At 42.0% G+C, this 15,870-nt stretch overlaps 2 protein-coding genes across 2 annotated transcripts; one reads left to right on the forward strand and one right to left on the reverse strand.

Annotated features, from left to right (window-relative positions):
• Positions 1-5: 5 nt before the first annotated feature.
• On the forward strand, positions 6-3,115 carry LOC135351196 (target of rapamycin complex subunit lst8-like). The gene is made up of 7 exons (XM_064550143.1): positions 6-167; positions 238-289; positions 426-588; positions 962-1,112; positions 1,479-1,556; positions 1,985-2,252; positions 2,825-3,115. Exons 1-7 carry the CDS (start codon positions 60-62, stop codon positions 2,935-2,937), a joined length of 933 nt encoding a protein of 310 aa, XP_064406213.1. The 5' UTR covers positions 6-59; the 3' UTR covers positions 2,938-3,115.
• LOC135351191 (protein tweety homolog 2-like) lies at positions 2,820-14,114 on the reverse strand. Its single transcript, XM_064550139.1, has 18 exons — positions 13,904-14,114; positions 13,665-13,729; positions 13,482-13,577; positions 12,679-13,198; positions 12,155-12,531; positions 11,671-11,850; positions 10,729-11,289; positions 10,205-10,380; positions 7,852-7,963; positions 6,773-7,005; positions 6,350-6,457; positions 5,896-5,968; positions 5,681-5,753; positions 5,321-5,484; positions 5,025-5,158; positions 4,464-4,568; positions 4,107-4,263; positions 2,820-3,711 (listed from the first exon to the last, which is right to left on the reverse strand). The coding sequence occupies exons 7-18, from the start codon at positions 10,861-10,863 to the stop codon at positions 3,568-3,570; spliced, it is 1,614 nt and encodes a 537-aa protein (XP_064406209.1). The 5' UTR covers positions 10,864-11,289; positions 11,671-11,850; positions 12,155-12,531; positions 12,679-13,198; positions 13,482-13,577; positions 13,665-13,729; positions 13,904-14,114; the 3' UTR covers positions 2,820-3,567.
• Between the last annotated feature and the right edge of the window lie 1,756 nt (positions 14,115-15,870).

A 15,870-nucleotide genomic window follows, 5' to 3' on the forward strand; every position in this document is an offset into this window, starting at 1 on the left:
GGGGCTCGCTTTATTTTGGGCGTATCCTCACTTAGTTTGTGCTAAGTCAGCACAACAAAATGGACTCTGGAAGCATTGTGCTTGTCACTGGTGGCTATGACCACTCCATCAAGTTCTGGTTCCCACATGATGGCGTATGCTACAGGACAGCGCAGCATCCCGAGTCTGTGAGTACAATAGCTTTGGATAAAAGCAAGATAAAAGTGTTGAACATTCCTATCTCTTGTGTTTGCACAGCAAGTGAACAGGATCGAGATTACTCCTGATAAGAGATACGTTGCAACAGCAGGTGTTCGTTTGTGTCAACACACTGAATACTATACAACATTCAAAGACATAATAATTGTCTCGTTCATATTACTAGCGTATTTTTATGTACCTACTCTCCAGCACTATTATCAATAATTATATTTTGTCCCATACAGCTTTTCAGCAGATACGAATGTACGATGTTAATTCGTCAGAGCCCACTCCCGTGTACGTCTTCGAGGGCATGTCCAAGAATGTCACCTGTCTGGGTTTCTATGAGAACGGTCATTATATGTACTCTGGTGGAGAGGACTGTATGGCCAGGATATGGGATCTCAGGTATTGTTATAGGTTTACATTACACCCCGCCCCCCCCCCACACACACACACACACACACACACACACACCCCCCACACACACACACACACACACACACACACACACACACACACACACACACACACAGTACAGTGTAATGTAGTTGTTTATTGTTGTGTCTTTGATCTGAATGAGATGGTGTCTTTAGATTTTTAGCTTGTTTTTGACAAAAATTGAAAATAAACTGTTCCAAATTCGAGATTTTTAAGCGTACCATCTGAAGGAGATCCTTCATAAAATCATACAGAACTCTATTTTAAGAGCCGACTAGTACTCTATGAAGCATATTTGATTGTATATATGTACCAGTACCTGACTGTCCCTCCTCTGCAGGGGGCGCTCCCAGCAGTGTCAGCGTCTGTTCCAGGTGAATGCCCCTGTGACGTGTATGTGTCTCCATCCCAACCAGGCCACCCTCATCGTGGGGGACCAGAGTGGGACCATTCACGTCTGGGACCTCAGCACTGACCACAACGAGCAGCTGGTAAGGGACACAGTGCTCACTACACACCTGTTTTGCTCTAGAATTCATTCATAACATCAAGTATATTTTAATGAAAGTGCTATGTTATATGGACACATGGTATTTCCCTGTGTTCTATACACACTGTAGTGTTGCATATTATACCGTATAGTGACAAATTTTTGAGGCACATAATTTGGCGCTATACATGTATAGATGCAATACAGCATAGGAATTCCCATGTCCCACAAATGCACAGATGTGTCAGTTTGTTTCCCCTTGTTCACACAGATGTGTCATTTTGTTTCCCCCTGTTCACACAGATGTGTCAGTTTGTTTCCCCCTGTTCACACAGATGTGTCAGTTTGTTTCCCCTTGTTCTCACAGATCCCAATACCTGATGTTGCAATACACAGTCTCCACATTGACAGTGACGGTGCCTACTTGGCTGCTGTCAACAGCAAGGTGAGACAATACTGGTCATGCATTGTCCTGGCTTACAATACCCCGGCTACCATCAATGCTGTAGGCAAGTAACATGCACATTGAGAAGCCCATACAGTACTGGTCATGCATTGTCCTGGCTTACAATACCCCGGCCACCATCAATGCTGTAGGCAAGTACATGCACAATGAGAAGCCCATAAAGGTCTGTATATGTAGCAATGCCATACATGCTACCATAGGCCAAATATCTGTAGAACAATGCACCGTGGTTTACTACATGTGGCCCCCCAATTAACTGCTGCAATCTATATGCTGTCATTATCATAAGCCTAGGTTGTTCTTTTGAGAGGGTCCATCATTAGACTTTCCATAATTATAAGGAATGTCATATTACAGTGCACGTACATGAAATACTGAGCTTTCTTTTCCTCTAATTCTGTCGCCAGGGCATCTGTTACGTGTGGAGCCTGTCCAGTGGTACTGGCACCAGCCCCATCACGCTTACTCCCAGAATCAAGAAACACGCCCACAAACGTCACGGCCTCAAGTGCTTGTTCAGCCCTGACTCCAGTCTACTAGCAACTACGTCAGCTGATGGTACATGTAAGGTGTGGTCGACGGCCGACTTCAACCTCCTTACCACCCTCAAGAAGAACACAGACAAGTGGGTGTGGGACTGCGCCTTCTCATCTGACTCCCAGTACATTTTCACTGGTAAGCCCAACAGTATCGTTGTATAGCAGGAAATCTTAAGGGTGATTTTTTGGCAAATTAGCTATTTTGTTGTTTGTAGATGAAATGTTCCTGAGAGGACCAACCTTTGTTAATTGAACATCCACACATATTGCAATTGCTATATTTGTATGTACCTGGAAATGTACCCGGTATACTCCTACATGTAACTCTATATGATTTGGTTCATAGGTTAATGGACAGGTGGCATACCCTCCCTTCTATATATAGGCTTATTAGGGATGTGTGAATCATGTGATCTCCTACCTGTCTATACAATATAGTCTTGGTTTGAGCCCTAGTCTGTTAGTCTTATGAATCAGCCGCACTTTGATGACAAGGGAGTCCATTCTAGAGTGTGCACGATTAGAAATTGTGTACTGTTTTTATTTATTGGCATGTTTGGAAAGCAATGATGTGTCCGATTCCTTTATGATGGGTTTAGTAGAAATTAAAGGTCACATTGTTACGTAAAACTATAGCCACATTTATACTGTATGTATTTCACCCCCCTCCTCCCACACACACCACACGCCACACACACACACACACAGCGTCCAGTGACCATGTTGCTAGGCTGTGGCATGTGGACAAGACGGAGCCCCTGAGGGAGTATCAGGGACACACTAAAGCACTAACTGCAATAGCTTATAATGATAGGAGATAGGAAGATAGAATCAATCTTTAATTTATGGTAACAATTTTTTTGTATAATTAAATGCATTTCCTTGTTTTATTGTGTGTTCCAATGTTTTAAATTTATTTATTATAATTTTATTTTATAATTATTATTGTATGTTAATTGATTTCTCACCACGACCATTAATTATTATTAGTGCTCCTTCTACAGCAATTTTCCATGGGGGAAAATATTATTTATACATAATCTACATTATACGATCTTTCCTATAATCTAAGCTACATTTATATTAAAGCTACAGTCACGTATATATCTAACAGCGCCTCTTGTTTATTGTATACACCATCTCATAAACTAATATTTGATCAAGTTTAAAAGTTGTGCAGGGATCAGTGGGTGGGATATGATGCATCAGCATAATTATTACATCTGTAAGACAAATAACAACACGATGAAATGTTAGTGTTTAAGAGGTGAAGGAAATCACTGTACCGTTTTACATACATAAATAATAGCAATCTATTTTGACAAACCATACATTGCTGATATCTATTACTTATGTGTAACACTAAGAGTAAGTACATTTAAAGTGCTTAAGCGTTATAAGCCCGCCATTAAGAGAGACAGTTTGTGCAGCTATGTGTGTGTGTGTGTTCATCAGAGCTCCAGAGAGTCCCCGATGTCAATATCACCACCTCTACTGGCCGGTCGTATGGCCACGTCGACAGTTCCATCGCTGTTGAAATGAGCCCCATTGGAGGGAGCGTTGCCACCACCGTACTGGTTACTTAGGTCGTTGTACTGTGTGCGTGTGTGTGTGGGAGGGAGGGATGATGTAAAGTGTACGAAAGAGTACATAAATAATTATAGAGGTTGTGTGGTGTGTGTGTGGTGTGTGTGTGGTGTGTGTGTGTGGGGGGGGGGGGCAGAGATACATGTACCTACACTAGCAACGTCCTAAAAGTGAAAGGGTTAATTGTGAGAATTCATACAAAATAACGGTTACAGTGCTACAATATTTTTTGCACACATTAATTGCAACAGCTACTAAACTGGCTCAATCAATCTTAATACACTGTTGTATCTCACACACACACACACACACACACACACACACACACACACACACACAGTTGTACAAGTTGAGTGCATGTACTTCAATTACTTCAATTGTTCTACATAATTATAATGCATACCTTAGGAGGCTCGTTGGGGAGTCCCTGAGGGCTGGTTCGGAGGTCAAATGCCTCGCCCCGGTAAGGGGTGTACTGCTGCTGTGTACCGTACGAATCCCAGGGGGAGGGGCCTCCAGAGTTGGGGAAGTCGTACACCACCGTCTCATCATCATACTCTCTGTAAGGGGAGGGGGGCATGTAAGGATTACCAACCTACAATCAATCAATAGGACCTATCTCTCTTATAGCATCTTTGAACAGCTATAAACACATTTATGTCATAAAACGTTACAAATGAGCTCGTTAAGATGGCATCTTAAAATAAAAGTACATTTATAGCCTGTTTTGACAAATATCATGGGCTATATATAGACATACTTTCCCTCTGCGAGTAGTCCAGCGTAGAAGGATCCACAGATAAGGATGAGCATCATAAAGACTGCCAACCCACACGCCATTCCAAACAAGACCACACTGAACACACTGCAGCAGGGAGGAGCAACAACACTCAACATTGTGTACAGTACACTGACCTGCACTTACACCTCTGAACCCAGCTAACTATGTACTGCTAAATATATGTACTGCTAGAGGATCGTGTTTAGGAATACACAAGTGACAAAGATCTTAAATACAAATACGTACGTGTACTTGCATACATAAAGATTCAAGACATGTGTACCAAATTCAGAAGTGAGAATGATAGGACCATCCTTACTAAGATAACAAATCACGAGTCTGGATATCCACCAAACACATCTGGCCAGAATAATCAGATGTTGGCTATTTTAAATCCTGAATTGCTTAATTTATGGCAAACTAAGCCTCCTAAATGGTACATGGGTATGTTTGTCTGGAGGGAGGGCTAGTACCGGTCACCACTAGATTAATATGGGCAGATCCCAGTACACAAATACATCTACAGCTGGCAGCACTTACTATCCATCAGTGCAGAGGTCAGAAAGGACATTGAGATAGGCGGAGTTGAGTACCTGACAGTCCGTCAGATCCTCCACACCCACCACAAACATGGAAGACACCCTAAAGTCCATAGATGCAGTGTTCAGCAGATTCTGCAGGAACAAAGAACACAATTCATGAATCATCATTCTTATCTACTTAAGGGGTGGGTAATTAAAGAGTGGAGAATAGCAGGAGAGAAAGGAAGAGTGTTAAGAGATCCACCCCACCAACCAATGACTGTGTGTGGTTACTGTGCAGCCAAATTGTTCTACCTGAATGCTAGTATCAGGGTTTGAGCTTAGGTAGGCCTGAATGTCAGCCACGTCCATATTGATGGAAGTGTAGGTGATGGTGGCGTTGTCAAAGAAAGGCTGGAAGGGAGAGGAGTAGCATGTCTGGTTGCAGATCAGGTAGTAGTCCAGCACCTCCTCTGACACTGTGTGTGGGGGTGTGGGTGTGTGTGTGTGGGGGTGTGGGTGTGTGTGTGTGTGTGGGGGGGGATATGCATAATAATTAACGTATGTACTGATACAGTACGTATGTGTTACCATAATTATTTATTACTGGTGATGCTGAGGCTCAACTTTTGCTACAGATATGCACTGTACTGAGGAGAATGTACGCTTGCTTACCACTGTTGCTAGGGATTGCAGCTGTCAAGTTCCTTATCAGAGCATCAGGAGCAGAGCAGATGTCACCACTCACCTGTATACATGTACGTGGATAATAGGTACACATTCAAGTTCATTTATTCGCCTGCTTATACGTAGAGGCAACACTTATATATCCCCACTACACATGTGTGTGTGTGTGTGTGGGTGTGTGTGGGTGGGTGTGTGGCACTCACCACAAGCAGAGCCAGATTTGCACCGACAGCCACCCACATGACAAACGTTGTGAGGAAAAACCCGACCATCATTCTGTACCAAATTAAACACAGTAGTTAGTTTTTGCCATGGCAACAGAAATCCGGAACAGCTAGCCATAACGATAAGAAATTGAAACTGTTATTTGTTATTTTTCGAGCGTCAATCAGAGCTATGTACATTTCTATATACGACGTTACATACAGTGCATGTCATTATATATAGCTATATACATGTACACACATAGTTACATGTATCTTGTCCTACTTCATTCTCATTTTATACAGTAAAAAACCAACAGAGAAAGAACCTAAGAGCTACATATTTATACTGATGTGTGTACACCACTCTCTACACTAGCAATGTAAATGTTGATACAGAAGTTACGCACTAGATAGAGAGAGCTAGGACACATGATAATCACATGATACTCACATGACCATACAGACGGGACTCTTGCAGCAAGCACTGAAGCAGACTGATAGAGCCACGAGTAACAGGATAATGGTGGTCACTATCAGGTACGCCAATATTACCCAATGTCTGCAGAGGGGAAGGACACACAACATGACAATTAATACATGTACACTCTTGAATTGTTATGCAGTCATAGGCACACTAAATTCATGTCAGTCTTTGATGGGTCTAATCCATCCTTTTAGGCAAGGCTACATGTAAAGGCCTAGTTTGATCTACATGTATGTACATGCATGCGTACATGCATGCGTACATGCATGCGTACATGCATGCGTAATGCAATGGCTGCTGTACTCCAATACGTGCATGTACTGTTTATAAAAAGAGTGTAGCTAGGTAATGTACTGTACATACAGCTGCAAGTTATATCTAAGAACAAACCTTGCTATCTCAAACACATCCAGAGAATCAAAGACTGGGCCAAGGTCTCCGAAATCAACAAAAGATGCTTGGTTTTGTATCTGAGTGAAGACAGTCCCCAGACCTTGATTGAAAGCACGCAGTTTTATTGCAGAATCAGTCGTGTTGGAGGGTGCAGGTAGACCTTCAAGAGCTTCCTGCAACATTCCGAGGGTGGACTCAGTGCCAGCTGTGTCGTAGGAGAAGGACAGTGTCTGTGTGGGTGTGTGTGTGTGTGTGTGTGTGGTGTGGTGTGTGTGTGTGTGTGTGTGTGTGTGTGTGTGTGTGGTGTGGTGTGTGCGTGTGTGTGTGTGTGTGGTGTGGTGTGTGTGTGCGTGCGTGTGTGTGTGTGGTGTGGTGCGTGCGTGTGTGTGTGTGTGTGTGTGTGTGGTGTGTGCGTGTGCGTGGTGTGGAGTGTGCGTGTGCGTGTGTGTGGTGTGTGTGTGCGTGGTGTGTGTGTGTGTGTGTGTGTGTGTGTGTGTGTGTGTGTGTGTGTGTGTGGTGTGGTGTGGTGTGGTGTGTGCGTGTGCGTGGTGCGTGTGTGTGTGTGTGGTGTGGTGTGTGCGTGTGCGGTATGGTGTGGTGTGTGTGTGGTGTGTGCGTGTGGTGTGGTGTGTGCGTGTGGTGTGGTGTGTGCGTGTGTGTGTGTGGTGTGGTGTGTGCGTGCGTGTGTGTGTGTGTGTGTGTGTGTGTGTGGTGTGTGCGTGTGTGTGCGTGTGCAGACGATAATATCATAGCTACTAAAGACAATCTGTTAAATATGCATGTGCATGCACGAACAATTATTATACATGCGTGTACATTAGCAGTATAATACACATACTAGGCTTAAGCATTCCTGTACTAATCAAGATGGAGGGAGAGCAGGGCGGAGCAAAGAGGTGTGCAGATTCACACAGCCAAATGTACATCCTACATACAACACAGTACATGACCCACTGCACTGGGAGGTGCCTTGTCTCCACTAGTAAAGGCCACTGTGTAAAGTTATCATTCTAGCTGACCCAGTAAGTTATACATGCTGTACAATCTTTAGAGCTATGAATGAGATGTTGACCTACCGTGTTCCTGAGGTCACTCATGATGTCAGTGGCATTCCGGGCAGAGTTGAACGACTGTAAGATGTCCTGATCCAACTCGTATTCGGCCCAAATCCCCACACCTACCATCCCACTGCAGGGAGAGAGAGTCAGTTAGAGTGGATTCAACGAAGTATACGTTCAAGAAAATGCATTAGCTACAAGGAGGTGAAGTGACCACCTAGTTTGCATATACATAAACTGACAAACAACAACTTTGAATGCAAAAGCATATCGAACAGTGTACGTAATGACTATGTATGCTCATGTACTGCTAATATCGTATGCAACATCACAACTGTATACATCTCATAATGTGCACGCATGCACATACACGTGCAGCAGTATCCTGGCTATAACCTATCATACACGTGCAGCAGTATCCTGGCTATAACCTATCATACACATGCAGCAGTATCCTGGCTATAACCTATCATACACGTGCAGCAGTATCCTGGCTATAACCTATCATACACGTGCAGCAGTATCCTGGCTATAACCTATCATACACGTGCAGCAGTATCCTGGCTATAACCTATCATACACGTGCAGCAGTATCCTGGCTATAACCTATCAGTTATTATAATTTATATTTCAGATGTACCACTATTTAGCAATAAAACAGAATCTTATACTATGATATACCACATGAGACACACTCTCAATACAACAACATTGCCCTATTTACTGATTACTTTCAGAATAAAATACGATCTCTAGACTTGCGCAAAACATTACATTTGTGTAGATTCTATATCTACTTGGGCCATTAGTGCAAGTGGTCACTATAGTAACAAGCAAGCCGTCTATACTAACATTCTAAAGTGCTGAAACTACCACTAGGTAGTTATCTAGAACTAATTGACCTTCACCCGAGTGTAATGTCAGCACATCAACAAACAATTAGCTAGCGGTACATTAGATAGTTGTAATAAGGAAGTAAGCACTAGCAATCATACGTAAATACAGGCCAGGTCATCTACAGCATCAAAGCTTCTTGCTTGGATACTTGTCTTTTTGAAGTATTAATGGTAAAGTTAATGCGCTAGAACATATCCTATAATATAGACAGGCATTTTTCTCGAGATTAATTGTCAAAGATGAAATTCATTTCAAACCACTGAGGTATTGAGAAGGAAATTCATTCTCTAACAAAGCTTGAATTAAACCACAAGTGCATGTACTGACACACACACCCTACAGTACCTGACACACCCCTACAGTCCCTGACACACACCCTACAGTCCCTGACACACCCCTACAGTCCCTGACACACACCCTACAGTCCCTGACACACACCCTACAGTCCCTGACACACACCCTACAGTCCCTGACACACACCCTACAGTCCCTGACACACACCCTACAGTACCTGACACACCCCTACTAGTGGAAGCTATACTTTTAAGTTAACCAAACGAAGAATGACAAAAGTACCCCCCTCCTGTATATGCAGGAAGCCCACACACACATATACACACATCTGTACTTACAGAAGGAAGGGACTTGGGTAGTAGGCAACTAACATTCTTTTTCTTTCAGTGTAGGAAGAAAGTGCTTCTACGATGTAGTATAAAATTTCTTACAGCCACACTTTGCATGCACTGTTAACTCTGAGTTTACATGACGCAATGGGTCGTGTTTTAGTTAGTACAGTTATGTCATTACTATACATGCATACGTCGTGTGTAGGAACAGGAATCAACTAGACGCTGTTACAGAGTGGGGTAGACTTCCAACACCTTCCAACGCATGTGAAAAATGAATAATCTGATTCAGTAAACAACCAAACTACACTGACTGTACACACGACACATGATGGCCCACACTGCATGTGCATACTTGTACTAACAGATACGCCCCCCTCGGGGGAAAACTGTAAATACATTAGGCACTTAAAGAAAGGAATATTCACACTGAGGTTAATTGATCCCAAGTCAACAGCACACCATTACAATTATGAGGTCAATTAAAACCAATAATGGTAGTTGCAGAGAACACAGATATCCACACTGTAAGAGCAACAGTAAACCATCTTCACACAACTCCACGGTTTGAACAATCTATAACTGTTCCCACGGTAACTTCCCTCATCATTACACTGATTAGGAGTGCTTTCTGTCAGTAAACTATCAAATCTCAAATCCTCAATTCAAGGTATAATTATAGCCATGTTGCCTAGGCTACCATAACCACATGCTAGTAATTCATCGATATAATAGCAAAAATACTTTTCTCACATCACTTAGGCTATCATAATTATTACTTTGGGAGCATGTAGAGTAGTGAATCCTACCAGCTAGCTACTATATCCATTAGCAATAATAGTACTCACAGTGAAAGCAGTACAAGGAGAATCACTAGTCCACCACATAAACCTCTCGATAGTTTAGAGCGTTTTTCGTGTTGCTGACAGCAGCAACAGCAACAGAGACAGATGAAGTAGACAGCCATTATAATGAAGAGGCATATAACACAGAGGAGAGGGACACATGCCCAGATGATGATAGCCTGTGGGAAGATGGGTGTCAACCAGTACAAACATGATTATATTCCTGAGGTTGATAGCTATCAAAAAAGGTCATTCTCTGCATTGAAACCTTCTAGTGTAGGATACTTGAGCAATTATACAGTAATTTGTAGAAAGGTATATTGGACATACATGAAACTGAATTCAAGGGACACAAGTACTGTTTTTCGTAGAGAGGCGCTAGGCTATGGATATGGATGTGTACTTCATGGATGATAATATGACACGCCTATCATTTTTACAGGATTTTGTACTGTATTTTGTACATGTTATGACTTAAGCTGCATGTGTGTAGAGGCTACCAGCTTCTTGAAGTTTCAGTATCTCACCTGAAAATAATTTAAAGAGAGCTCAAAATTGTCGGGGCTCGGACCGAGATCAATGTTCACATGAGGGATGGCGTGAAAAGAGTCAACCAGTGAACTTGGATAATAGGCACTTGTATTGGGGCAGGCGCCATCCATGGCTGCGAACTATACTATAATATTTAATAGCTGGCTAGTGTAAACTTCTAGTAAACACAAAACTTGGAGCTGTGAAATCCAAACGCAGCACATGCAAGTGCAAGTTTTACTGACCCCACCCTCAAAAGTAAAATCACGAGAATAATGACATCAGCAGTAGTGGAACTATAGGTTGCATAAATTAATGATGTAAACACACGTACATAAATCAACGTACATATCACATTCTAAAGAGTTTGAATGTCTAGGTGTTTGGATCTAATAGTAGTAGTGTCTGTATTGATGCCCTTTGAGGAAATATCTGAGCGAGACTAGCAGCAAAATTGAGAAAATTCCAAAAATAACAGATGCAGAGCCCCAGCTGTGAGCTTTCTTGGAGGCCATTTGAGCTCCAACGTAGTCTCCAAGTTTGTAGCGTCGATGAACCTGCATGCAGAGACACAGCAATGAATGAAACAATAGTACACTTCTGGACGATTGCCACTATAATTATAATTATTGTGACACAATAAGCTTCAGTATTAAGTGCAAGTTGGCAGTCAATGTGTTGTGGATGGCCGATAAAGTACCCAATGCTGAGACTGCCTAAGGGCATGATTCTTACTTAATAATTATGCTCTATCTGGGTGGGAGTATTAGGGCACAACAATCACAGTACCTTGCCAACATAATAGGTGCTTATACATGTACATTCAACCAGAGAACTATTATGTATGACTTAACAACTACGTATAACAAATTTGAAGACCTAGTAAAATGCTCTCAATATTCCCCTACCACTACGCATGTAGTGCACAAGCAACATACCTCTATTGACTTGAGTACAGCCATGATAGCCAGTGGGAGAAAGAAGAAGCTACAGAAGAGTGCAATCACAGCCAGCCCGAAATGGTCCTTTGGAGGGTTAGGCCTGCCACTGGCAGTTGGAACTTCTCCCTCAGTGCTGCCTTGAGGCTCACAGATGTACACTGTGTGATTCCCTGAGGGCTATACATGGACAAAATAATAATGTACATGTACCTTATCACTATAATGTACAGTCATGGTAACTACTAACATACATCTCTTTAGAGATACCATCTAACAACGCACACACTAAATTCCTGGGTCTAAAATTTGTATGAACTTCCTCGGTCTAAATTAATAGGGCAATAGCAGATAGATGCTACATGTAAGCTTATAACCAACACATACACATGTACTTCAGGTACTGAATAAAACCTCACTGTGTGTGTATACTACCAAAAAGCGTATCGGCCCATTTGACACACACAATTGAGTAATAGCTTACATCTTGCATAAGAGTAGCTGGGACCAGTCGACCGTCCATCTGAATGTTGACAGGCACAGCTGCCCCGGCCATGGGGGTGTACTTGGGGGGAACCATGCCCACCATAGGAGCTGCATGCATGCTGTAATCAGGGGGAGGGGGCAATACCGACGTGTCTGCCGGTTGAAACACAGCCCCGCTAGTATCGCCACTCTGTCCAGTAGCTATGGTAGCTGGTGTTGGGTCAGTGTACAGTGGGGTGGGGGCACTAGGCGGCATCGGGGGGCGCTGGGGGGCACTTGGCGGTGCGGGGGGTGGGATCTCATAAACAATCTGTTCGTCATCTTCGCTTTCTTGATCCTCGTACACTACACCAAGTAGCCTTTGATTTTCCTCACCTACATTATGAGTTTGAAAGGAAATCACATTTTTTATGCATGGTTAATTATGTTTAGGTATTACAGTTACAAGCTGAATACAAGCGCCCAACAATAGAAGTACATTGATTGGGGTATTGATAGAATAGTTAACACACTGTCACTGACCTCCTCGAGACATACTGGTCGGCTGTTCAAACCACTAGACACTAGAGACTTTCGAAAGGCACAGGTCCAAAGAGAAATGCTGACATGACAACAACTGACGCTTGTGTTTACTTTCGGTCTACTTAACATGCGCATGCGCAAAGTTTTTTTTTATGAATAAAATAATAATGAGTCTTTTACATGTACAGTATGCTCAACAACAAACTACATTTATAACTGAGTCCTTATCATAATTAAAATGAGAGTTCAAGTTAGCAGAGTCAGTTTATATGGACATCCTCGATCAGTATTTATCATGATGGTAACCATATTGATAGTGCTCGTTGTCATTATCTTTGTGTCCAAACTTCCCATTAACGGCAAGTGGTATGACCCAGGACAGTTGACTGGCTACACAGAGGAGGAGCACCAATACAAAGACAATAATTCCAATGATGACGCTCAACTTGTTGAATTTGCGGGCAGACCTAGAAGCAGTCAGTGCTGTGGCATGGTCACCCCGCTGTGTGGCACTTCTGACCTGCAGTGTGTGCATATAGACAATGCATAATACACTATAAATACAAATACTTTGGTTCTATCAACTCAAAAAAATGTTAACCCATAATAAAAGTTCTTTGGACACAGTTGATGCAAGCATTGGGTACGCAAATTTTACCTTATTAAAAAATGTGATGCATTTTTGAGATAGCTACACAATTAGTAGGATTCACACTTATTCTTAAGGGTGCACTTAGCACTTAATTTAACAGCTATTCTAGGCTATACGTTAACGGAAGGACGGTTCAGTAAAATAAACAAACCTCCAAAGACTTGAATAGTGCGACAACTCCAAGAGGCATGAAACAGAACATGGTTGTAACAATAGAGAGGACCAAATAATCCTTGGGTGGTTCAACCTGTGTATGTTAAAATAAACATTAATTTTGTCAAGGTTATAATTATGGACAATTCCTATTAGGTGGCAGATATAGTCTGCAACGAACCCAGGCAGCTGTAGGCATAGTCACAACGGTAGCTTTAGGATGAGAAGCATAAGCTGGCGGAGGTTCTGTATTAAAAAAGTAAAATGATCCAGTCAAAATACGCAAAAAAATTGATGATAACATTTCTTTGGACTCTGATATGTCAATTCTATAACACCCATTATCATAAACCACATAGACCATACACTGCATGCAATCATGCACTCTACATTACATAGCCCACAATGAATGTGTATCACCTTGAACTGAGAGCTGTGGCTTCTCCTGCCTGGGCAGACTGCCATCATCAGCTTCCAACTGCTTGTAGCCTGGACTGGACATGATTTCTCAAGATCAGATCTCACAAGTATAGCTAGCTATTTAATAGGTACTGAATATTTAGTGTAATGCAAGTCAGTCTTTGTTTATTTATTCACACACCCTCACACTATTCACAGCATTCTTGTAGTCACATGAGTGATAACTTGCACTATTAGCTTAGTTCCACAATGATGTAATTATACTTCACAACAATACAACACTCGTAACAATACACGAGGAGATAGTTTAAGTTTGACAAAAAAATTAATTACATGATAACGTCCATGATAGTTCGCAATCTGCTTATTAAACTACTTGCTTACTAAATACGGCCATCATGACAATCAGGACAAAAATACCCGCCATGAAGACAAGCATGAATGTTCCAATAATGATAGCTGATCTGTTGAGCTGATAAGCACACTTGGAGGCGGTCCGAGCTGCAGTGTAGTCTCCCCGGGCAACGGCACCCCTCACCTGTAACGATATAGAATTGCTAAACTAGGGCATATGGCCTGGGTTACAGTAATAATTATTTTGTACATGTATATAAAAATGGTATTGATATCACAATACCACGCAGCTAATATATACAGCTAATTGAGATATAAGTTGCTAGATTCTTGAGAGACAGTCAAAAATCTCTGTCTGCATGGTCTCAAAATTAAGGGAACACTGTAAGGTGGTCATGCATACTAACAAAAATCTAAGACTGTGCTACAGTCAGGTATGTATCCTTGTGTCAAATCGTAGCAGTATAATGACTGCGTAATCAGTGAAAACCGGAAGGTTTATACCCTCGAAATAATATACCCGTTATACAGTAGTCTATACCCAATGTGCCAATAATTTATATAACTCTAGAAAATTGTTATTGTGAATTGACGTAGGTCCCTTCATTTCATTTTATAGTTGGCTCTGTACTATATAGAGTTCTGATTTTGAAACTTTAAAAAGAGCCCGTTCAGAAGGTATGATCATATCTCAAATTTAGAATGGTAAATAATTTCGAAAAGAGTCATATTATTTTGAAAACAGGCCCAAAAATCATCTGAAAGGCCTCTCAAAATCATAGACCAAAGGAACTAAAGTTATGGCTGTTCAAAGATGCTCTATTTAACGCTAGGTCAAATTTAAGCTTTGAAATTGTACACTCTGTACTCTATACCGTAGAAACTGGAATATTAGCGCTTACTTTATTATAAGCGCAATCCATGCTGAACTGAAGGTTTTTTGTACTCATAATTATAAGCGCATCCTCGATTAATAGCGCATAGAGCTCTGCTATTGACCCCATTAGCGCATACGCTAATAATCCAGTTTCTACGGTAGTGCACCACTATACACAGGTACAGGTACAATGCATGTATATAATTATACAGCCTTAATTAAAAACAACTGACGAGCTTTCAGTGTCATGTTAAACCTACGTAGCCAGTTAAGTATAACGCTCCAACTTATTGCAGTCCAATAATGATTGTGTACACTTTCTTAATTTACATACCTCAATGGATTTTAGCAGAGCAACGATACCAATAGGCCAGAAACAGAACAAAAGAATCACTATGGACATCACTAAGTAGTCTTTTGGAGGTCGAGGAGCACGACCTCGGGGAGCAACAGCCTGGAGGCAGAGATTTAATGGTAAACAAGTGGCCGGCTAGCATTAAATGTAGATACTAACCTGCTGGGTTACGTAGACGACAGGCTGCTGTGTGTAGACAATCGGCTGCTGTGCGTGGACAATCGGCTGCTGGGGGTAGACAACCGGCTGCTGTGCGTAGACAACCGGCTGCTGTGCATGCACAGGAGAAGATTCTCCAGCCTCCTCTGTGGATCAAAGAGTAGAGGCTTATACTATATTTGTCGTATAAGCTTTATATCTAGCTTTAGATCTACATGTACT

The sequence above is a fragment of the Halichondria panicea genome, chromosome 17, assembly GCF_963675165.1.
Source record: "Halichondria panicea chromosome 17, odHalPani1.1, whole genome shotgun sequence".
NCBI lineage: Eukaryota > Metazoa > Porifera > Demospongiae > Suberitida > Halichondriidae > Halichondria > Halichondria panicea.